General features: G+C 39.1%; 2 protein-coding genes across 3 annotated transcripts in view; one reads left to right on the top strand and one right to left on the bottom strand.

Moving 5' to 3' along the window:
* The first annotated feature begins 382 nt into the window (after positions 1-382).
* afap1l2 (actin filament associated protein 1-like 2) overlaps positions 383-24158 on the top strand; it is a 38538-nt gene continuing 14762 nt past the window's right edge. Inside the window, exons 1-4 of one of the 2 annotated variants that reach the window (XM_079333903.1) lie at positions 383-584; positions 12673-12801; positions 16504-16569; positions 18452-18543. In XM_079333903.1, coding sequence (XP_079190029.1) covers positions 569-584; positions 12673-12801; positions 16504-16569; positions 18452-18543 — 303 coding nt within the window. In that variant the 5' untranslated portion in view covers positions 383-568. The remainder of the gene's footprint in view (positions 585-12672; positions 12802-16503; positions 16570-18451; positions 18544-24158) is intronic. The other variant, XM_079333904.1, reaches the window with a different exon arrangement.
* Positions 18556-20935, bottom strand: LOC306817212 (kelch repeat and BTB domain-containing protein 13). The gene has a single exon (XM_079333909.1). It carries the CDS (start codon positions 20803-20805, stop codon positions 19297-19299), a length of 1509 nt encoding a protein of 502 aa, XP_079190035.1. The 5' UTR covers positions 20806-20935; the 3' UTR covers positions 18556-19296.

Raw genomic sequence — 24158 nt, 5'->3', positions numbered from 1 at the left:
CTTTTGAACCCACTTTTCGGTAATTGTTCACTAAGTAAGGGACGCCCCAACTATGCCACAACAAATCCCTTTCAGCCTGCACCTTTTCTTCTGGAACATCAGTGTTCCTTTTTGTTTTTCACGGCTGTAGACACAATGAAAAGCATGAACAAAGTAAGAAGCCCCAAATGCACCATTTTTTTGAATAGTGTGTGACGTCCTATTATAAACCATAGTTTCGCTTTTTATTTGGGTTGCTATTAAATGACACCTAGGTCCTTAATTTGAAGGTGTTGCAGAGCTGAAATGTGGATGCTCCGTTCGCAGGAGGAGGAGGAGGAGGAGGCGATGCGGTAAAAGCAGATTTAGATAGAGGAGGAAGAAGAGAGCGCTGTTGTTCCGTCACAAAGTCAGCAACCAGTCGAGCCCAGACAGTCAGTCAGTCAGTGTGTTGTTGGACACCGGAGAGCCGGGCTGCATTCCGCAGAAGTTGGCTTTCCCATCACCATCATTCAGAAACTTGTCTGCAAACTTTTGTGGAGTGTTTGCTTTATATGAGAGGAGGAGGATAAGGAGGTGAAGCTCCAGCATGGAGAAGCACACCGGTAAGAATAGAATATTTAGTTGTTTTCTCGGGGGGGAGTTGAGACCAGCTGATTTGTAAACTGTCTGCATGTCAACATTACTGACAATAGCTCTGGACATTTCTTACAACAGTATTTTACAAGTAGCACTATTTAAAAGTCTAAAAATAACATCTAATGTGATCGTTTATTCTGTAAGCTTCAATCATATGAATCAGGATATAATGTTTTTTTTTTTGTTCATTCAAGTCATTTGTAAGGTTGCCAGATGCTGGAACATGCAAAAACAATGCATTGCTCTTTTTAGTTAAAGGTTTATGATGCTAACATGAATTTCCAATGGCTTCTGTTTTGCCCAATGATTACAGTCATGTTCTTGCTGGTAGTCTGTGTTTACATTTTGACAAAGCTATGAGTAACCTGCATGCAGATCAAACTGATGATTAAAATCCCTCTGGTTAGGTTACAGAGCTAAACAAGATAGTCTCTCTTGTCAAACAATGTAGGAACTACTTTGGTTGTTTATACCTTGAAGGATAAGATTATGTTTGTTTGGCTCATTTCGAAATGCCTCCCCCTCGAAGTGGTCTGAATAAAATAGTTTACTCTGTGGCTACTGATGGATTCCAATAGCAGCAACATTGTTCCCATAGCATTCCTCAAATTCCTGTGGTTATTTGTCCATGAGGGATGAGCAAGGCCATTTAATACTTCCTGATTGACATAAACACAGAGTTTGAGTCCAAAGTGCAGAGATACAGGTAAAGTGATTATCAATGAATGCATCACACTTACTACATTAAGCTTCTGAGGGAGGAAAAGAAGACAGCTGTGGACTTTCACTGACTTAGATCCCCTTATCTAAGTCACTGAACCTGATGGAGAAACTTACTGGACTGAAAACAATTGCAACTAATCCAAAGGGGTGGCCAAAATCTCGCTTCAACATTCCTGTTCTCCAGCTGATCAGACAGCCTATGTACTCCCACACTCTCTCATGGTAAAATCCAGTGTGGCAAAAAGCCAAATGCAGTGCAGAGAGGGTCTCTGTAACTCCTGTGGAGGGGATTATGTTATTGCCTGTGGTGGCTTTGGACAAGTATTTCATTTATCTGTTAATTCATCTGTCCATCACATGAAGAACACTTGAATGTTGATCAGAAAATTTGAGTCTTTTCATGCAGTCAGTCCAGTTTAAGTTGTCAGAAGTAACGTTTGCAGTTCTACCCTCATCTATGATTGTATAATTACAGCATAACTTTGCATTCTGGTTTGTTAGCTTGACCCCATACGCTGTTTAAAAAGATTAGCTAATGGGCCTTGAGAATTGTTTTTACTGACTTCTGTTTGACTAAATTATTTGGTCAACTGAAAAAACAAGACGAGCTCAATCAGAAAAGTTGCAGTGCTGATCAGTTGCATGTCTCAGCACTGTGGATTTTCACCAGATGTAGGGTGGGGATTTATCTAAATTAAATTATTTATGATATTGCACTGTATGTCCACTAGGGGAGCTACATTGCTAGATTGACTCAATCTGGCCAAAAAAACCTGTCAAAATCTAAAGTGAGATAGGTAATAAAGAGAGAGCTGAGGACATGGTAAGCCATTCAGGACAACAAAGTTATACCAGAGTGCAAAGACTGAGATGGCGTGTGAGGCTAAAAAGTGTACTCTGCAGCACCAGGGCACTAGATTAGATACGAACATCCACAAGGCATCCAGTGGAGGAAGTAAAGGGGAGGGAAACATGGGAAAATCCAAGGAGGCCTATGACAAGGCAAGGCTTTGTTTAGTATTCTGGATGTGCTCTTCTGTGTTTCTAAAACCTGACTCATGCAGTTTTCATTACGTGCTCTGGTCTCACACCTTCTGCCAGAAACGGAGATCAAATTAGTGAAAGCAAAGCAGACGGTGATGTGTTCAGGGACGTGCTTGAGAAAAAGTGTTTTGCCTTTATGCATGTTTACATTATAACAGCAAATAAATAAATGAAACGTTCTGATGCAAATAATTATGAATAAGTTTGCTAAATATTTCCATGAAAGGAAATGGACGTTTGTTGATTTTTTTTGTGGGTTCCTCTTGCCAGTATTTATTATCTTCCCTCCCTTGTCAATCAGTGCCCTCCAACTCATGCCTTTGCTTATTTTGCTTTCCATGTTAGTATGGAGCCATCAGTTTCTGAGTAAAGCTCACTGAGCTGCTGATGCCTTACAGTCTTGATATCCATAGGTTTTTCTAGCCTCCAGCATCTCCTGTCTATAACAAAACTCATCTGTTATGATGATGTAGGCAACAAAATGTGCATAGATAGGCTTAATAAGGGATGTGGCTTATTTGACAGGTTTAACATGTTAATTTGCGTCGTGTTCCTCTTCTAAAATATGTTAGCTCAAGAACGAGCTCAACAAGGTAGACGGGCGTGATGCTACAACCAAGATATTTGTTTTTCCGACCTCAACTCTACCGCTTTGCCTGCTTCTAGCCAGAAGTGTGTTGGAGTAAACCTTTTCGATATGGTGACCATCATCGTTGGACTCCATAATGCTTCGTCAGAATCCAATGGGTGATGTAAAATCACTAAGACATCGGCCATGGTGCGAAATTGATGGCGTTGTTATGCTAAATGCTGAAGCCTGTGTGCTTACATCCACACATTGATAATGCTTACATGCTAATGTTAAGAAGCAAAATATTTCATTTAATTTAGCGAGTTTTGGGGTCCATTATCCAGTTCTCAAAATACATTACTGTGTTTACAGTGGTCAGCGTGTAATGTAAGCGTGCAAGCATGCCAGATTGATGATTAGCACAATCATATGATTAGCACAACACAATAAGTTAGAGTGAAAATAAAACATTAACATCCATTTTACATTAAAATGTATTGATAGTGTGTCAATATTGTTTTTTTTCTGCCACGTTACAGCCAACCTCTCCTGCTCCCTGTGACCAGCGGAATATTTTATTTTGACAGAGAGTCAGGAAGTTTTGTTGGTTTGACCTCCCATAAACTCAGAGGAGACAGGCCAACATGTAGGTCGTCATGTCCAGCATGGGGTCTGTCGTTTCACGTTTGTCAGGGGCTTTGCCAACAGGAAGTTAGTGCAGTGATTGGTAAATCAGGAAGCTGGTCTTGGCTATAAAAATGATGAAAAGAAAGACACTCTTCCTGATCTGTTGCAGTTCAGAGCTCCATGTGAGTGTGGCCCATTTTGGCCCTCGGGTTTTGCTCTTGTTCGTTTACATCAAAGTTGGCTTTGTTTATTGGATACAGGAGCTCTGAATTAGCCTGTATTGTGTTTTTTCACTCACCAGGTAATCTTTTCAAGGAAATAGTACTTAAAGAGGCTCTTACCTTCTAGTAATCACACACACATGCAAACTCACTGGCCTTACTCTCCCTGCAGCCCTCCTGGCCATTTATCTGTGGTATAATAACTAAGCAGAGAGGCTTTTATGTGGCTGTCTCTGAGGCGGCATTGCTAGTTAGTTTTTATTTGTCAGCAGCTGCTTATAGTCTGTCGCTTTCTTTATCATCAAGTCGAGACTGTGAAGCCTTGTAAAGCTGTGTAAAACATGGCCTCTAAATTAGGAATAGGATTATCTTACACGTTATTTTTAATTGAAAAATGACTGATGGTTAATGCCCACACATAGTGTATACATCCCACAAACCTTTGAATATGCAGGGGGTTATGTCTTTGATATAACTTGGGTCCTGCAGAGTGAGGCGTAAAGGGAGGGGAAGTTTGAAGGGGATGTGGACAGGGTGCGACATTAAAAGGAAGATTTGGACCCACACTGAGCCCCATGGCCCAGGGCTGAAAGATTTTTTTTCATGTCTGTGTGGGTTTTTGAGAAAACCTATAGAGGAGACAGTGTTAGTATGGGTGTAATTTCAAACCAATTGTGAGTAACACATGATGGCCTAAAAAAAGTAGATAGTTTAATTGTTAGCGAGCATAAATTGAGTTTTTATAGTATTTAATTGCTCTGAATGGAACGCTTATGGATATAAACTTTTGTGAAATTGTATCTTTACACTTTTTTTTTTGACCACAACACAGACATAAATAGCATAAACTACCGCAAAAAGTGAGCTAACATATGATCAGTAGGAGAAGCTTCCAACAGACACAGAACAACATTAGAATTTATTTTGCCATGTTTCTAACTGAAGTAATTTTATTTCAATATTTGCTCTCTATGTATCCCTGCCTAAAATATAGTACTTTATCTTTTTAACTAGCATAAGCTATGTGTGCTGGCTAGTTGCTAGTAGATATTTACCATACTTTCTTTGACTTTTAAAATCTACTTAAGTTACGCTATGTATGTCATTATTTTATCATTTAAAAAAAACTAAAGACTTTAGACTGTCAGTGTTTCCGACTTTTTTCAATATTATATTCAAACTGCACAAACTGTCCCAAGATTTTTATAATTTGCTGCCAACATTGCTAACATAATTGCTAACTACAAAATTGTTAACATTTCCTTTGTCAATAAACAGTGATGGGCCACAGAAGGCCATTGAAAAAAGCAAACATGCAAAACACTAATCAAAGAAAAATGGCAGAGGATGTTTTTATGAAATTTCTGAAATTAACCACAAACACTTTTTTTTATCTGTGTTTTATCATTTTTTCCCCCTCATCTTAATCTTTGCTCCGCGCACACTCCCTCTCACATATACCGAATTCATGTCATCAGTAACCAGAATGAGAACATTTCAGCTCCAGGCTTTATCTGCAGGGATCACTAGAACAGGAACTGCATCCTAATCAAGATAAAGTTGCTCAAGTACAGCAGGGCCCTTTTCTATAAAAATAAAAGTCAAAGATGTGCTTGGATTTTTAGAGTATGTAGTAGCTATAAAAACTGCCTGATTTCTCTGAGGGCCGAGCTGTAAACCTCAATATCACTGATACAGCAAAGATCTAAAGACAAAGGAAAAAAGAACTTTGTGTTAGGAAAAGACAAAACATGAGATGAATACAGAAGACATTCAATGGTTCTGGCAGAAGCAAGATGAAAGAGGAAAAACTAAAACTTGAAAACTAAACTTTTGTGGAGACTTCTTTACAATAGCAGTCTTTATTATTTGTATATCGTTGTCAAGTCAACACCTCAAGTTTAATAGTACAAGAGGATGAACTGCCCTGGTCTATAGGGATATAGGCTAATGCTATGCTAAAGGATAATTTTACAACATTTGCCGTAACTTTTTTGTCTTCATTACTTGCAGTGTCTTTGCCATTCAAAACACCCCTTTGTTTTTTCCCTTATATAACAGTAAGAGCTTTTTATGTGTTCTAATCACTATTATGAAGTTTTTATTTAATATGAGGTCGTTACAAAATATATATCACCAAGGAAATGCTTATTTGTATGTGCAAGAAAGAAAAAAAGAGAGAAAATATGCAGTTGTACAAAGAAACTGTAGATTATTTTGATTGTTTGAATACTGTGTGTAAACAAGAGGACAACCTCCAGCTCCTCCATATATCAATGATTTTTCCACAGTATAAAAACACTTCCTGTTCCGACTATGAGATCCGAGCCATGACCTCCTTTCTGACCACAAAACAAAACTTTATTTTTGAACCACTTTGACAGTTTTAAAATGCTACAGTTATGTTTATATGGACAAAGAAAATGGGCTTTTATTGATTCTTTAATTGCAACTTTTGAGTCTGTTTCGCCTTACCACTGTCTGTGAAGTGTATAGACTTAAGTATGCTTCTGGTTTAAATCCTTCTAGCGTGTCACTTTCTTAAGAAAATAAAACAAAACCTGCAGGATTCTATGCACAAGCACAGAGTCAAGGGACTAGTAAGGTTTAGCTCAGTGTTTTGTGGCAAGAAATCAAATGTGACACTTTCAATGTGTCATGCAATGAGAACATAATTTGACTGTTTCTTCTAGACTAACATTCAGAGAGCATGTATTTATGGACTGTGAATACGACATATATTAAAAAATAATGTTTAGTGCATGTCTTGCTTCTAACTGGGCATGATCTTTTCACTTCTTTTGTGCCTCTATGTCCTCTTTTTTCTAATGTTCTTTCAGTTCTTCTACAGTATAATGAACACAGGCGACCCCATTTCTGAAGTCATCAAGTTGACACCCCCTTTTTCATTCAGGTTTCTATGGAAACAACACCAAAACACAGCTTGGATTAATCCAGCCATGTCCATTCAGTCCCTGCCCCACAGCTGAGCCCATGCAGAAGGAAAATATGCCTTTCTTCCTTTCACCATCAAATACCATTCAACACCAGTTGTTGATGCTTATTAATCCAGTCCTGTTATCAACCAATTATCTCCAACGTTCACAACAACAAGCCTGGGTTGAAATAACCAATCATATGTGGAATTTTCTTTCAATATGTTGAAAGTGGCCCAAAGGTCAGCATTATAGTTGAGTTTCCCTCCAGGCACTTGGTGTGAACAAGTCATGAGATAAGAATGATAAGGAAATAAATCTCTGCTTCTGTGTTTATCCATGTCTGCTGAAGCAGAAGTGACCTGAATCTGTGACAGTGTGTAAATCATGCTATCATCCAGAGATTTAACTCTTGGGTTTAGTCACTGGTTCCAATTCTCTTTCCTCCACTACTTCCCCTTTTAAGTATTGCTGTGGCTCTGTCATGGTTAGTCACAAAATGAAACATGCCAGTGCTGTGTTAGGTACAATTTTGGTCAAACATCAACAAATATTTTAAAGCAAATTATTTAATGCTGAATGTCTTCATTCAATATTGAATATGATTAACTGAAATTAGGTTGATATATGCAAAGCTTAATAACACCCCAGTTTAGATCAATCAAGAAACAAAGCCATCCTTGTTAATGTATTTCCTGTGGATCAAAATCTATGAATGAAAATCTTTGATAACATGTTGCTTAGCTGCAACAGTTGACAGCCTGAAATAACAGAGCATTTCGAAAACCTACATCACAACCTGCAGCCCTCTTGTTCCTAAGGTGGTTGTGAATGGCCTGTCCTAATTCACATCAGATAGTAATTTGTATCTGACAATGCTCTAACCCAGAACTTCCACTAGATATGTGTGCATTATGTACTTCTCTGGTGTTCTAGAACTGGGAGTTTATCTTATAAACTTTATGGCAAAACTGTCCATGGATCAAACCAACCTATTTGACAACACAAGTCCAGTATTGTGTTAAAGCTAACTAAATACATTTTGACTGATTGTTCTGTTGCAGGATGATAAAATACCTCATATGTTGGGATGATTCTTTTTTAAAGTTTGTGAGTATGTGTGACGGCAGACTGACATGTTGTCTCCTCGATAGAGGACTCTGTAGCAGCTGTTCATTAAGCTGCCAAACGATGAAATCATGAAATCATGTCAAGTAAACAGCGAGTTAACCTCTGTCATGAGTGATGGTGATAGCTGTGTTGTAAACAAGTTTTATGAGCATTCAAAATACTTGCTAAGATGAAGACAGAGTTTTGCACATAGTTAAGACTGATTTAGTGTCCCTTTTTTATCAAATCATGTTAACTCCGTTTTTACAGAGGAGTAGAATGTCAGCATTGTTTTTGTTTTGCTAATTTAACCGTTTTCAATTCACTAAGAAATCTGTTTAATACAATATGATTTATCAGATTAAACATAGTTTTTGTACCGTCAGCAAGAATCTTATGTCGTTCACTTTGCCAAGCCTGATTGATTGCTTGATATGCTTTAAGTAATTTTTTTGAATTGATACAGCACATTAAAGTACTTGAGAGAAGCAAAAATATTGCATCAGTGAAAAATTGGACATGTCCGAATTAATATGCTGGGATTGCAGAAGTTGTTTTGAAAGTATGACGAATGGAATGAAATTTAAAGTAAAGGTAGGATGCAACTGAGCCCAGTTTGATTTAAATGTGAATATCTACAGGTAGAATTACACACATACACATAGGTATTAAAGTAAGGGGAAGTAAAATAAAGAGGGTCTGAGTTCATGCTCAACTAAACACTAAGAAGTGGTTTACATTCAGTTTTATAAAACGTACCCATTATTATCATAGTTTAGGTATTCCTTATTAGATGCTTTTACACATGTGTGCATGTGTTTGCACAGATTCAACCAATTAGCAGAAGTATACCATCAACCTTGTTTAACCTGGAAGACACTTCAATTGAATCGAGAGGACATGCCTTTATACTTTTTTTTTTTTTTGGCTTGCGTCAGTTGGTGCTAAGATGTGGTGAGCCGGTCTTAATACAGAACCTCAAGCTAGTTATAATGAAAAAATAATGCATCATCATCAAGATCCTCAATGTCATCAAAGCATTGTTTGAGTCTATCAAATAGAATGGTGGACTAAAGATCCAAAAGAAATTCCATCTTTTCTTTGAACGACTTTAACATTGGCTTTTACAAAGCTGTCCTATTTTGCCTCCCAGCTGACATGATTTATTATCACCCTCAAGGTTTTAATTATGATTTACGCTTCAGTTACATCCAATATATTAAAATCACATCTATTTTTAAAGATGTTAATCCAAAATTTTTCCTTCAGCTGGACCGTGTTCATTTTCCTCCTCAAGGATACACATGAGGGTAACAGCTGTGCTTGAAGCCTGTTAGAAACTGAAAAGAAATCCTCATTTGTTGTCCAGATGCAAAAATGGGCTTATATACGCAGACATTCACAGATTCTGTTGGTTATTTTTGGAGGCTAATAAAACAAATTTGAGGTGAAATTGAAAGAATAAGCCTTTTCTACTGACAAGTGCCGGTTCAGTTGAGGCAAACAGATGTTAGAGTTAAGCACTAACAAAACTCATTTTTTGCGTATAACAATTCAACTAAAATCAGACAAGATGCTTTGGCCCTCCATGTTAAATGCTAGACCTGTAATGGTATTTGTAGTCATGCCGTACCATCACAGTTCAAACGTCATGGTTTAGTGCATGCAGTCATAACAACCGATACATCTGAGGGGAGAAAAAAGGCAGTCCCACATGCACCCACTGCAGTCCACTCCCAAATCCAGGTGGCGGTAACGCTAGGAACTGTTTCCTAACTGCTATAGGAAAAACAAACGCAGAAGAAGAAGCTGACGCGCAACAAAATGATTACAATGCTGATTACAAGATTTGATATCGATCTAGATAACAAAATGAAACAAAATGGATTCTTTTTTATGGCTGAGACCAGAAATAAGAGGGTCTCGGGGCAACTTCTACTGTGTCTTTGCCACAATTAATTGATCATCTGAAATGAAATCTAGTTTAAAATCCTACTATGTGGTGGGTAGAGACCTCTAATTTGAGACTATTTTATACAAAATAGCCACCTGTTTTTCATTCAATACATATTTTAATACCTGAAAAGCTGTGATCTGTATCCCCACATTGGATGCACACCAGCTATCAGAAGAAATTGATGGAAAAAAAAAAAGCTAAAATCATTTTACCATGGGTTTATTGCCTACTACAGTATAGTTTAATCAGCAGGTACACTGTTTACACCAAAGTTGACACAAATCCAAGGTTTGTCACAGCAGCTTTGAGCACAAGCATCCCTCTTTAGTTTCATCATTCTGTCTTCGTCAATCAATCTTTTATAATGCATCCTTCATATCTGACAATGTATCGAACAAAAAAGAAGAAATCCCAGGTGTTGGTGTACCCAATAAAAAACTGATGAGAAGCAGGAAGTACTTCTTTACGCCTCAGGCGTAAAGAAGAGAAGTTAACCTCATGTCGGATATACTGTAAGTGTTTGAAAACCTTACATTTAACAGATTATTCAGACAGCTTTAATGTAATACAACACGTACTATTTTATTATTTGCCTTCCATTTTAGAAAAATACATTTCTTTATTAAAAAACAATTGCTTGCTGTAATTGCTTTGATTCCTTCTGGACAGTGTACTGAAGTGAATTGTTTATGCTGTGGAGGCTGCGGTCACTCGCTGGATGTGCAGTGGGCTTCTGGCCAGCCTGTAGCCCTCAGAGACAGACCTCCCTGTCCTGTCAGCTGACTCCGTTTCCCAGGATCCCCAAATCCAAAAGGCCATCGGTGTCAGTCTCTGCAAACACACAAGGAGGTGGAGCTGGAAAAATGTTTAGATTCATTCTGAATGGCCAAACATCAGCATCTAAACAACCACTAGTGATGGAATTAAAGTAAATATGCGAATATGTGTATTAATTATAGTTACATTTTTGCCCAACAAAGAGCCACTTATAGCTTTTATGGAGCTTTTATCAAGCTGGTTATAATTACTTACATATTCTTGGTGTGTCTGTCCTATCCAGTGATGTTTTCCTCAGTGAAGTTCCTCCTACACAGGGCCTCCCAGCAGAAGTTGACTCAGCTTGACCAGGAGTCATTAAAAACAACTCAGCTTGCTGAAATTTTGGGAAAGCCTCTCGTCATCTCTGAAGGCAAAGCTTGATAGGGTCTCTGAAACTTTATTTTGCAAAAATTCCCCTTTCATGTGTGGGAGTGTAGGAGGGAGCTGAGAGGCCCTTTAGTCATCATTTTTAGCTGGAAAGAGTCACTAAGGCAAACAAACTGAAAGTTTAAAAAGAGTTCAGACTGAGAGGAGCAGTTTACTAGTTTTATGGTATTTGAGCTCGAGTCAAGAGACCAAATGATCTTCAAAGTCATATGAGGATGTCAAGCTAACTAGGCTAATTTTTACCAAATGTTTGTCAACAAACAAAAGTTTAGCTGCGCTTCTTCTGATATATTAAAGTGAAGAATAATGTTTAAAAATAGTAAACATTTGAAGCAAATGTATCCTACGAGTAAAAGGATTACAGCTAGGGTTTAGCTGGCAGTCATTTTGTAGTTCTTTTTGTTCAATTGTGCCATTATATTTATAAAGATGTTTTTTGTTTTTTTTTACCTGTATACAAACAGGTAGAGAGTTAGGCTAGCTGTGTCTGCTATTTCTGTATGCTACATGCTAAAAAAAAACCAACTAGCTGCTCAGAGTAGCTTTAGAAGTACTTGACACACAGGTCATAAAAGTTGTGATCTTTTTGAAACCTAACAAGCAAATAAGTGTTTCTATGTTAAACTATTCTCTATGCCAAACTATGTTTTGGTCCTGACTTAGTTTTATTTTGTTGAAAAAATTAGAAATATTCATATTTTTTACCAAATTACTTATTATTGCAAGAGTTCATGGATTTTAAGATGAATGTAGTCTTAACTGATCTGTATGTATTCATGGTTTTCTTCTGGGTTTAAATTTGTGTCTATTTTTAACAGTAGCTAAGTGGAAAGAAGTGATAAAGCCTCTTTCAAAGACCTATCGAAAACACCCTTCAAAAGCAATGTCTTAAATTCTGTAGGGGATTTCATACATTCCACTTTTTGTAACAGTATGCCCACCGTTTGATATTGGCCACACCTTATTTCTTTAATAAAGTCCTTCTTCATCCCCCTGCTGTCAGGTCTTTTTATGAATTGCTCCCACACTGAGGCCCTCTGTAGCAAGGGCCTATTCAAAAGGCTGAGAGACAGTGAAGAGACACACAAAGAGTTCCCCACACAGAGGAGAGGCCTGTGAGCTCAGCGCTGACCCCTGAAGGATGTGTGTGGGCTGCACCCAGACACAGTGGTCCTGACAAATCCGAACTAAGCTCCTCCCTCCTCTGAACTTGACCTTTCACTTAACCCGTGCAACTCCCAACACAACCTCAGACAGGCCTGGAACTATCAATAGAGACTGAACGAGGAATGACTGAATGACATAAGGTCTAATGGTTTATTGTCTGTTTTAAGCTAAAACCCTCTGAGGCGTCTCTCCCGAGTTGTTGGCATACACCATAAAAGCCAAACAGTGAATATGATAAAGCTAAGAAGCTTGGAGCTGAATTGACTTTTTATCCTCCGTTCTCAGACATAAATTATGGTATGACATACTAAATGTCTCTTGCTCAAAACCTCAAGGGCTTTATATTAATCCTGGCTCTTTTTGCTTGTGTGACAGTTCTGGTCTAAAGCCATTGTTATTTCATTATCTAATCCAAGAAACGTCTAATACCAATAAGTGCAAGACACTTAATGTATACATCTGAGACTAATTTTTTACTGTCTGTGCTTCCAGTGCTGGATCAGCTCCTGATGGAGCTCCACCGCTTCCTGCTCATCCTGGACAAAGAGACGCTGAGCGGGAACGCGACTGTCCAAAAGGGCCTGCTCTCCGACCTCTTCCAGTCCTACAGAGCCGCTAATGGTATGAAAGAAAACCTTAGAATAGAACACATAAAGGAAATATCAAGTTTATGTTGCTCGGGTGGCCAGACAGATATTAAGGGGGCCCACATACTCCTGGACCCTCTGTACTGAATAGACATAAGATTTAAGTTGTAACTTATGTTGGAACTATCTCAGGGCCTGCAACCACTAGATGTTCAATAGTAGAACTCGGTTATATTTGAACAGCATAGCTGGTGCAACGCAGTGCAGGTCAATCCTGTTCTCTTAGTATGAAACATTTCAAGAGAATCCACTTAATCCACCTTATAAACAAGTACTTGGCAGCAGAGGGAATAAAAGACTTCCAACAGGCAGAAAACCTGAAGATAACCAGATTTATTGGTGGACAGTCGTCTGCCTTAACTAGCAAGGACCAGATGTTTATTTGCCCATATCTGCATTAAAGGGTAGATACTGAAGCTCTGTTATTGTTTCAATAAGGGATACCTTCTCCATCCCTTTACATACATACAGAGTGCTGGGTCAGATGGTTAAGTCTAACGAGTGAATGACTGTCTATGATAACATGACTTAGCACCTTTCAAAGTCTCTTAACCAGATTTGCAAATTTGAATATGAAAGTTCAGATAAATACAATTGTAAAACTTGTTACAAATTTAGGAACTGAGTTTATGGGATGCTTTGGAGATTTTTTTTACGACTATTTTGCCAAGCCAGGCCAAAACAAAGACTAGGAGGAAGTGAAAGGTTTCAATGAAATAGCTTTACCAGAAAAATGACAATAGAGGAGAAAATAACAAGCGAGTGTCAGTCAAAGGCAAATAGTTGTTAACATGACTTTTATAGCATGGTTGGTTAAGTCCCAATTTTTTGACAAAAATATTTCACTCCAGGGTTAAAATGTTGTCTGCTCTGTACCATGAGTTCAAATTCCCACTATCTCTCATGAATATATTGAGAGCTCAAGTTGCATAGTATATGAGCTAATTGAAGTTGGCCAATTCTAACAAAAAAAAAGTTGACTCAAAGCATATACGTAGTAATCCTCATTTGTATTTCTCAATACTTTGGTATTTATGATTACATGACAGTTAAATTGCTTGCGGTTTAGCCACGTTGTTTAAACGGGTCAGTCTGGCAGTCAGTCCGCCTTTCTCCAAAGCATTTTATGTAACATGTGGTCGTGTCTTGTGTTTCCCACAATTCACTGTGCATATATTACATCGACCTTTTCACTTCATAGGGGATATCAAGCAAACTACTCTGCTATTATTTTTGCTATTTTAAACTCTTACTGACCACCGTGTAACAATCATTCTTTGCAAGTTGTTTTTAACAAAATCATTTGGGGCCGTTTAGCTGATTTTGGCAGCTGAAGAATGTATTTAATTCTCTTGACTGTATTTTCTACTTCTCTTCACATCATTTAAGCATGATTTCTTTATTCTAAGACAGTTTAAAGTTATTCATTTTACCCTGATAACACTCACCCTTGTATCTTCACAATCATCATACCATATTAATGCAAGTGCCTCTTACTTCATCAAAAATGATGCATTGCTTGTTGACGTATCCTGTCAAACAGCTGATGAAAAGCTTGTTTTGCTTGCTCACTGGCTCTGACGTTCAACATGAAAACATGGCAACTGCTGGTGGACTGCTGTGATTTATGTTGCCTCGACATTTTGCAACTTACTATGTGAAGGAGTGCTACATGGAGCCTCTTCCAAGCCTCAGCCACTAGTTATAAACCTTTTAGCTAACTTTAGAAGTTAACAACATCCAGAAACCCCTCTGGAAAAAGATCAATGCTTTATTTCAATTTTTATAACAATATGATCGCTGTTTCTGATTAATTCAGAGTCAGTTTTTAGTTTTAAACCCACCAAGAGTCTCTCACACACACACACACACACACACACACACACACACACATACACATACACACACACACACACACACACACCAGCAGTCAGGCTTTTCCATGTTCAGCTCCTGGACTTGTCTCTTCGTCCTTCCTCTCCTGGCTCCAAGCTGTATCATTTTTCCGAAGCTGCATTTATCCTCTGGGGAAACTCACTTCCTTCAAGCAGCGGATTATAAATAGCATTTCAACTCAGTTCCCCGAAAAATCTGTTTCCACTGTGCAGGCAAAACATCGTTTTCTTTCTGCTGTTGTTTGGTTTCACCTCATGATATCTATTTCAAAGACTTACCTTCTCTAGAGTATCACCCAGGGTTGGAGATCTGCTTGGTTTCCCTTCCGGTTATAATCGTAGTCAGCGAAAATATTTAATTCAATGAAAATGACCTGCAGCTCTAGAACAAATTCCCATAACAGGTTACAGTAACCATCCGTAGCCTAAAACCGCTGGGTTTATTGTTTCTAAAGACTCTTATTCATTCATATTGTTTATGTGGTGGATGACCATGTCTTCACTGGTTTGTCATCACTCCTCCATGTCAAGGCGTTAAATCAAACACAGTCATTTTCTCACTAAGCTTATTTCAGCAGTGGTGTATGACACGAGGTTTCATCATTCCTGTGTATTACCTAAATGATACCAGAGCTTTCATTTATTCTGAAGCATTTATGACTGCAAAGAGAAGTCAAATTAAGTCTCTATGACCATTCATGTACATTTTCTCACCATATTAAGCGCTTTTATTCCTCATTACTGTGCTTTTATTGTTGTAACAGGAGAGTATATTGCCATGGCCGGCTTCAAAGACAGTGACAAATAATGAAAGGAGACAATGAGTTATTCTCAAAAATAGGTTACATTTTTTCACACATCAAAAAAACAAACCAATTTAACTAACAGTGTGAGATTCGGAAATCTGTTAATCATTTGTGTTAGGGTGTATGCACGAGTGAAAGTATGATAAGTGAGGTGTTGTGTAGAACACCAAAAAAAAAAAGAAAAGGTTGGGGAGCAGCCTCTTTCTCTGTCTTTCTGTCAACCTTTTTTCTAAAACTAAGAATTGTGGCCTTCTCTCATCGATTGGGGACACCAGGCCCAGGTGTTCCCAATCCAGGAAGACTCAGCTACACACACTGGCACCTGAGGCACACAATGAGCCAATCAGCAAAAGCAACCAGCAGGATCGTCACACTATCTATAACAACAACGTTATCCTTTGTCATTTTTCATTTTTTTAAACACGCTTTATGACTTTTTACGTTATTAAATCTACAAGCTAATAGGATAAAACTAAATTCATTGTGTTTTTATTTATAAGATCTTCCAAACTTCAAAGATAGAACTGAAACAGCGAACTATCTGTGTCTGCAACAAGTTGTCTGACTAATGTCTGATGAATGCAAGCAACGGTGAGGGTGGGTGTCGAAAATGAGCCTATCTGCCTGAACAATAGGCCTCTTGTTTGGGTCCCGTCCCTCTTTTACTCCTGGGCTTTTGTAAAACATGATGAAACTAAGGTGGACTTAGTTTTGTAAGTTACTTTGATTGTGTACAGTTTTATCAAATGTATCCGATGTAAAAAGTGATGTACTTAAAATAATGCGAATCTGAATGAATCACTTAGGATTCAAACTTATGCATCTTGTGGTATTTGAATGCCTTCTTCTACTTTCTTTGGTTAAACACAATAATAGTATACGAAGTTGCCACACAGAAATCAACACTGTTAGCACAGTACCAGAAGTAAATATAGAGTATCAGCTCCTCATCACATTTTGTTGTTTCCATGTAAGGTGCTGATGAGGAATATATCTACATGAATAAGGTCGTCGTAAGTGGCAAGGACAAAGACAACAAAGGTGAGTTTCAAAAGGTTCTTGTTTTCCTGACCATATATTTTGTATATTTGTCACAGTTGGGCAACTATTTCATAATTTATTGTATAAAAGATCAGTTTTTCTTTGTGCCACTACAAGTAGCCCTTTATCTAGCACCTAGCTAGCTTAAGCATAAGGATGGTTTATTGTGCCACAAAATATACACTAACTGTCAAGTGAAAAAATTGGATTCTTTTAGTAGTTTGGAGTTGTTGACGTCTGTCAAACAGCAGAGTAATCTCAATTTGACATGATTCAAGTGAATAGCAGACATGAGAATAAGCTGCCACAAGCAGCAGCTGTCCCCCAACCACAAAACTCCCCTCCTCTCATCCCCATTTCCTGTCTGTTTCTTCATAGCTCCTCACCATCTGAAACGGACCTGTTTTGTTTGGACAGTGTTGAAGAATGTGGTTTCAGCGAGCACTAGACTGAACACATATTTTCAGCAGCAACGTTAGCAAAGCCACATGTTTTCTTTTGCAGAGACCGATGAAAAGTGGGGGGTTAGATATGAAAGGTGTCTGAATTATGGGTAATGTGTTAAACGTGAATTTTCTGTCAGTTAAAGTTCAAGAGGTGACATACGTGTCACATTGAAGGATTTTGCATAAAAGAATTGACCATTACTTAAGCTCTAGTTCGCCTATATTGTTGCTTTGTTAAAGGTATGTGGGAATTTTGGAAGACTGACTTCTTTGTTACATTTTGGTTGAGCTCTTTTCCCAACCTCATTATCAAACTAAAAGGCTTTGCCCTAAATCAAAAGTGCACTGCTAAAAATGTCAAGCCATTCCTCCTGAAAGTCATGAGGTCCACATGTCTTCTTTTTCCTTGTGTTATGGAAAAACACACCTGAAGAAGATGTGCCTCAATCAAGTGTAAAATAGGTCAGGATACATTCACAAAGCCATTCGTTATAGTGTAGGCAAAGTAAACTCACTGGATGTGTCAGAAAAGACGAAATCATTCCCTACATTTCTCTACATGGGGACTTCTCTGTTGTGGTCGCTATAGTGCACTCATTCTGCAAAAATAAAGTAAAAAAGGTCAGACATTATTCGCTCTCTCTAAATAAATGTTTTATTTACTTAAAGTCTTTGCAACTCACAGAACTTTAAGTCAATTTCTCAAAGAAGTATTATTCAAGGACTGTTCCGTAGTTCAAATACACAAAGATAAGATCTCAAATAAGGATTATTTATTTATTATGTAAGTCTCTTGAAATTCCCCAGAGACAAAAATGAGACAAATCATGCAAAGACAAGATCTCCCAATCATTGCTTTAATGATTTTCTCAATTCAGTCTTCATGTCTTGTCCCTTTTTCGTTTGCGTTACTTCTCCTAAGGGTCCCTCACGAGCAATAAATCAGACACAAATGAGACAGTCTAAGACAAAGAAGAGATTCTTATTTTCACAAAAGATGTTTAGTTCTGGATTGGTAATCACTGATTTATATTAAGAATTTGTGATCATAAATACCAGTAACTTAGAAAATGATCTAAGAAAACCCAATTCCATAGGTAGATTTTTCTACATCTGGACACCAATAACAATAATAATACATTTTATTTCAAGGTAGCTTTCAAAGCTCTCCATGTCACCTTACAAAGCAGAGATAAAAACAACTGAGTTAGGGTGTGTTCTCAAAACAGAGTTGTTGCCTTCCAAATACCTTCCTTGTTTTGTGTTTTTGGTCTGTAAATATGACATGAGTCTGTGTGTAGGCCAAGCGTAAAGATGCCATCAAGTTTTAAGATATGTTACTTATACCTTATTGCCTTTGTTCATTTTACAACAGCCAATAATAATATAAAGATTAATGTTCATAACCGACTGCCCTCTATGATTTTATGACACAGATGACAGATCAAATGCCCTGGTCAATGGGAAAGCAGCAAAGTACGTCCCTGTCCCACAGAAGAGCCTTCCTCAACTGCCTCCACCAAGAACAGTAAGTGATTACCATCTCAGTTTCATCACTGTGGACTAACATGTGAAATGATTTGGCCTGTTACACAAAGCTATTTGAGCCTCTGGCATTCTCATAGACATCATAATTGACCTCAGTAGGACTTGCTGTACACAACAAAGTACATGAGAAAGTTCACTTCGTTTTATTTATCATGGATTGGTAAGTGCGGCAACAAAATTGCATTGGTTTTGAGTCTGTGGTCGTATAAGCCAAAAACATTTCCCACAATTCTCAGAGTCACAAGCCTGAGGCTGTTTGAAATCAATTCTCCCACAGAAACAGGTATTTAATCACTCAGGGGGGCAACAGAACTTGGGAAGTGAGAATCCAAGAGTGTGTGAAAGAGCTGTGGTGTGTTTTATGTTGGCTGAAAGGCCAGTGGCTCCTGAATTGGCCCAGTGTGACTTCAGGAAAAACGTAGAGAATGAGGGGTTTAGAAGATCCCGTAAGTTCCTTTGAACTTTGCTAACACACACACACACACACATGCACAGTGGCCTCCGCTAATATAAACTACAGTAGCAGCTGTTGCTAATCAGAACAAACGCTTAGTGTCAGCACTTGTGTGTGTGTGTGTGTGTGTGTGTGTGTGTGTGAGAGTGTGAAAGTCAATGGACTGAAATGAAGAACATTTGTGTCACCATGCCAAACTCCAGAATAATTTAGTATCATTTAAGAACTATTTTTGAAACCTGAAAAAAGATGGCAATGTTCACTATTCAAGCAGCAGTTTCACAGTTGCAGTAAAGCTTCCACAAATCCCTCAGATGTGTCTGGCAAAGGCATTACTTCTTCTCTCCCTTCTGCTTCCAGCTGTGGTGTAACTGGTCCCGACTTGGGAAGCCTGAGTAAACACGTCCAAAGTGAACCACTCTTTGGAAATCCCTTCATCTGCCTGCGAGGCTTCCATTCATCTCCAGTGATGGTGTACACCAGAGTTAGCATGTGCTTAACTGTGAACACGGAGTCACCCCTTATCATTGCCGTGAACAGCGCCCCCTTGCTGTTGATATAGTTTCCTTGCATGGCTGTCCACTGACCAGTCGTAATATTGTAGCATTCCATTAAACAGCGCAAGAAGTCATCAGACGGCCCATTGCGCATCACATACAAATTGTCCTTGTGGGATGCCATACAGTGGCCGTAACTTTGAGGTTTGATCATCGTGGTTTCAAGTTTCCACTCGTTTCTCACTGGTATGTATTCATAAATATCTGTGGTGTCTGGTGGTTTCCAGAAGCAAACAAACATCCGCCGTCTTGCAACAGCACAGGCTGCTGAAGCTACTGGTCTTGGTGCATTTTGAATAAAAGTCCACTCTCCCGTCTCAACATTGTACCTCTCTGCTGTGGAAATTGTCCGTTTTTGAAATTCCCCGCCAATGGCGTAGAGTTGTCCTTCGTGCCCCAACAAAGTGAAGTCGTATCTTGGCTGCTGAGGACCTGGAAGTGCTGTCCATACTCCTGAATCGGGGTTGTAGCAGAAGCTGCCATCCACTGTGTCCTTACCATAACCATAAACTCCCCCGACTATATACAATCTATTGTCAAGAACTGCCACGCCAGCCATGGAGGTGCTGCAGAGAGTTGGAAGGTTTGTCAGATGCTTCCATTCTCCTGCTTTTTCATCAAGGTAGCAAACAACTCTGAAGGAGTCATGCAACGATTCCATTGATGGAGAATGTGTGCCTATTGCGATAAAAGAGGAAGGGGATAATGATTGAGAATGTCGAAGAAGTTCTTCGGGGATTGTACTCTCTGCTGCTTCCTTCAAATCTTCAAAAGCGTCACAGAGGAAAAGGGCAGCCTTGTGAAAGAGTGCATGCACCCCGTAGATGTAGGCCGCATGGTAGAGCAAAAGGCAGTTATCAGAGTCGATTATGTCACAAAGATGCAACACCAAGCGTTCCACCTGCAAGAAAGCAGCACACTCAACAGCATCTACCAGCTCATCCGGGTCAGTGAGAGTGGGAATCTCCCCCCTGCAGACAGCAAGGGCGATGAGAAAACCCCTGGCGCAAACTCCCCCCTTCAGGTGAAGCTCGTCCCGGTGGCTTTCAGTCATCCCAGAACTGAAGAGAGCACCAAAGTAGCTACTGTTTCCTGCTAGCAAGGCCCGCTCCACAGTGAACCAGCTCCCCTCTACTTTGACCCTCACCATGGCCACATGGTGCTCCGAATCAGGGGTCGAATTCAAAGCATGAACACCCCGGTTAACTTCCAGGCCTTTAGGCACTTCCATGATCCTTCCTCAAATACTGGGTCTTTTCTCTTCCTCAAACAGGCTCTTAAGAGACAACTCAGCATGTGACTCAAGTGCAGATTAGCCATTTTTCCGGCGGATCTGGACGGTAAATAAAGGTTTGTGTGAGTTCCATTGCGTCCTGTCTGCATGGTCTGAAAATAGAGTTGGACTATAGATAGCAGCTGTGCCACTTGCAAGCGTCAGGCAGGGAAAGGAAAACTGTTGACATGCACACTACGTGGTTATGCGGCTGCACGCAACTGGTGATTATCATAACTGGCGTATAATTGGTCAGCATCTGCATTTGCTGAATTATTCATGACTACGTTGTCTGCAAGCATTATCCCTTTAACCCAATTTTCTCTGACATTACTATTTCTGTTTTATGCCCCTTTTTCTTATGGGTAGTAAGTTTGTACCTCGTAAACCAAAACATTGGACCAAAAATATGCCAGGTTTAAAGGAGGTTAAAGTTTTCCCAAGCAGAAACACAATGATGGAAAAATAAATACAGTTGTTGCAGAATGTGTGTCATGTGAGCTATTAATGTTTCCCACCTTACAATTACGAGCTGTAGTCCATGTTTATCATTGTTTAAAATGTTATTAGAATATTTCTCAGTCTATCCAAGTGTTTTTTAATCATTTTCACAAGTGATATAGAGATGAGATCTCCCAAAGCAAATTATGTTTATCAATACTTTCTCCTCTCCTCTAAGCTCCCAGCAGGCTCTTAGATACACTCCAAGTATGTGTGTGTGTGTGTGTGTGTGTGTGTGTGTGTGTGTGTGTGTGTGTGTGTGTTTTCACTGTGCCGGATTCTTGGCATGGGAACCAGGGATTTTCCATGTTCCTCCGACTGTTCGTTTTTTGGGCTCTTTTTCCCACTCTTTACTAAAAGCCCCTCCACCACACCCTCCTCAGCCTCCCTACACCCCTTAGCTTTGTTATTTATGCTCTGACTCCCCAATCCATTCCTCCTGCCCCTATGTTTCTGTGGGGAGAGGACGTGTGTATGCTGTTCGGTGTGTGGCTGAAGTGACCGCAGGGTATCGAGAGTCTTCCATACGTTGGGACACACTTACAGACCCACACCTGACGGGTTTCTGTCCTGTCCAGCTGGTTTGTGTAAATACTCTACATACTCCTCTAAACCTGGGCTTCGACAACAACAGGCAGAGCTAGTTGTGCTGGAAATAAGTAAAAGTGAAAGACAAGGGAGAAGGAAGATAAAGATAAGGGTGGATGGGTGGGCGGTCAGGGGGCTGTTGCTGCTGCTCCTCTGGAATGCCTGGCTCTTTGTTTTAATTAATAACAGATGCCTGAAACTGCAGTTTGTCTTCACTGCAGAGCCATTTAAACTGGTAATGTTGTATCTGTGTGTGTGTGTGTGTGTGTGTGTGTGTGTGTGTGTGAGAGAGAGAGAGAGAGAAAGAGAGAACTTTACAGTCAGAATCATTATGAAGTTTCTGTCGACTTGCGAGCTTCTTTGCTGGCATGCCAACTTCTGTGGTCGTGTTTTATGTCAAAGCAATTTCTTTAATGGTCATTTAAATAGATCGAGTCTATTGTGTCCGAGTTGAAACCACAAAAAAACACGACACACGGTACTACTTTTGCACAGTGAAGCTATAATCAGTGTTTATGACTTTCATACTTTAGTAAGGACTACATTTTCCCATTAGTCACTATTTGCTGTGGAAAAGTTTCAAGCTGTTTCAATAGTTTATCTTTCTGATTTAATGGTCTGTCACCCAAAATGAATCTATGGATGAAGAAATAAATGACTCTCTAAGTTTTATCATCATGTAACACTTACACTGTGCTGTATCATTTGATCCAAAGGCTTGTTATGAGAAACTGGCCGGATTCCACTCTTCTACTTTGTGGTTCATGGAATCAGTGGTCTTGCCCTGTATCAAGGTCTAGACTTAAAAATGCATTTACACTTTTATTGGGCTCTGTGTTGCTGGCTTTTATTTTGTCTTTTCAGGGTAAAAGGGTTCTTCCATGCGCATTCCAATGTCAAGTGATCGGTGCAAATGATTTTCACTGAAATGTTTTGCTGTTGATACAGACCTTTCTCCTGGCCAGCATTCTAGCTTTGATGGCAGTGAAAGAGTAACTAAAACTATTAAATGATTTCAGTCAAGATAGACTTAATTATGAGTGAAGAATAGTTTATTTTACACTTTAAAAAAAAAAGACATGTGCAATATCTTTGTCGATTAGTTTCCACTGTGATATCTTCACGTACTCTAAGGGGTGGGGAGGCTGTGAATAGTCTATTCACTGGTGGTCGTTGTGGTGGCGGGTAGGCGCGTCTGCTCAGCAACAGCTAAATCGATGCACCTTTAAAAGAAATGCGCAGCATATTGAGAACTGAGGCATTTTCAAAAGCGAATGCAAACATCCCAAATTTAGCACAAAACTGTGGTGGAAGAACAAGGAGGGAGGACCCAAGTGCAGAAAGAAAAAACTGAATTCTTTATTTAAACAAAAGGCGAAACAAAACTTACTAGAAAATAAATCCAAGTCGAGCAAAAACAAAGAAAATCCGAAAACGAGGAGCAGAGAGTATCCAAACAAACCAACAACACAGGAACATAAGACAAACGACAGATGACACTACCAGACTACAAAAGACAATGATCCGACAACATGAGGGAAGGAACACAGAGACTAAATAGACAAGGAGCAATCAGACGCAGGTGAGACTAATAAGACTCACCTGGCTCTAGGCACCTAGGCTCTGGACAATCAGGGTAATTAGACAGGCTGGAAACACAAGGATCAAAGAACACAAGACCAGAACACGAGAGGACAAGTACAAAGTAAAACCCAACACTGACAACACCAAAACCAGATATACAAAATAAAACAGGAAACACCAAAGACTAGACTTAAAAAACAAAACAGGAAATAAACGTTCAGGTAACACAGGAGGAGACTAAAATAAACACAAGACTATGAAACATTAAAGCACACACGGGAAACAATCAGCACAGGAGGGAAACCAGAGAGGCAGGGAACACAGTAACACGGAAAAACACCAGGGAATAAATAAAACCGAACTCAAAACTCTGTAATATAACGCATACAAAACCAAACCATGACACAAAACAAACGTGCTGCAAAAAGCCAAACCAACTGTAGTCAGTGGACTCAGTGAGGTTGCTCTGTTCCAATTACATTTCACTGTGTTTACTGTGAACAGTGTTTTTACACTAACACACCTAAAAAGAATGCAGCACTTATTGATGTTATTAGTAACACCTTTATTTGAAAAGACCTTACCCTGGGAATAATGTCAATCTTTTGAGTTGACATCTGGTGTCCTTTTTAAAAACA

This window comes from Symphodus melops (genome assembly GCF_947650265.1).
Source record: "Symphodus melops genome assembly, chromosome: 21".
Taxonomy (NCBI): domain Eukaryota; kingdom Metazoa; phylum Chordata; class Actinopteri; order Labriformes; family Labridae; genus Symphodus; species Symphodus melops.
This window is presented reverse-complemented; position numbering and strand designations above follow the sequence as displayed.

Excerpts from the sequence above, each read along its gene's own strand:
- LOC306817212 (XM_079333909.1), bottom strand. The coding sequence starts at position 20,805 with ATGGAAGTGCCTAAAGGCCTGGAAGTTAACCGGGGTGTTCATGCTTTG.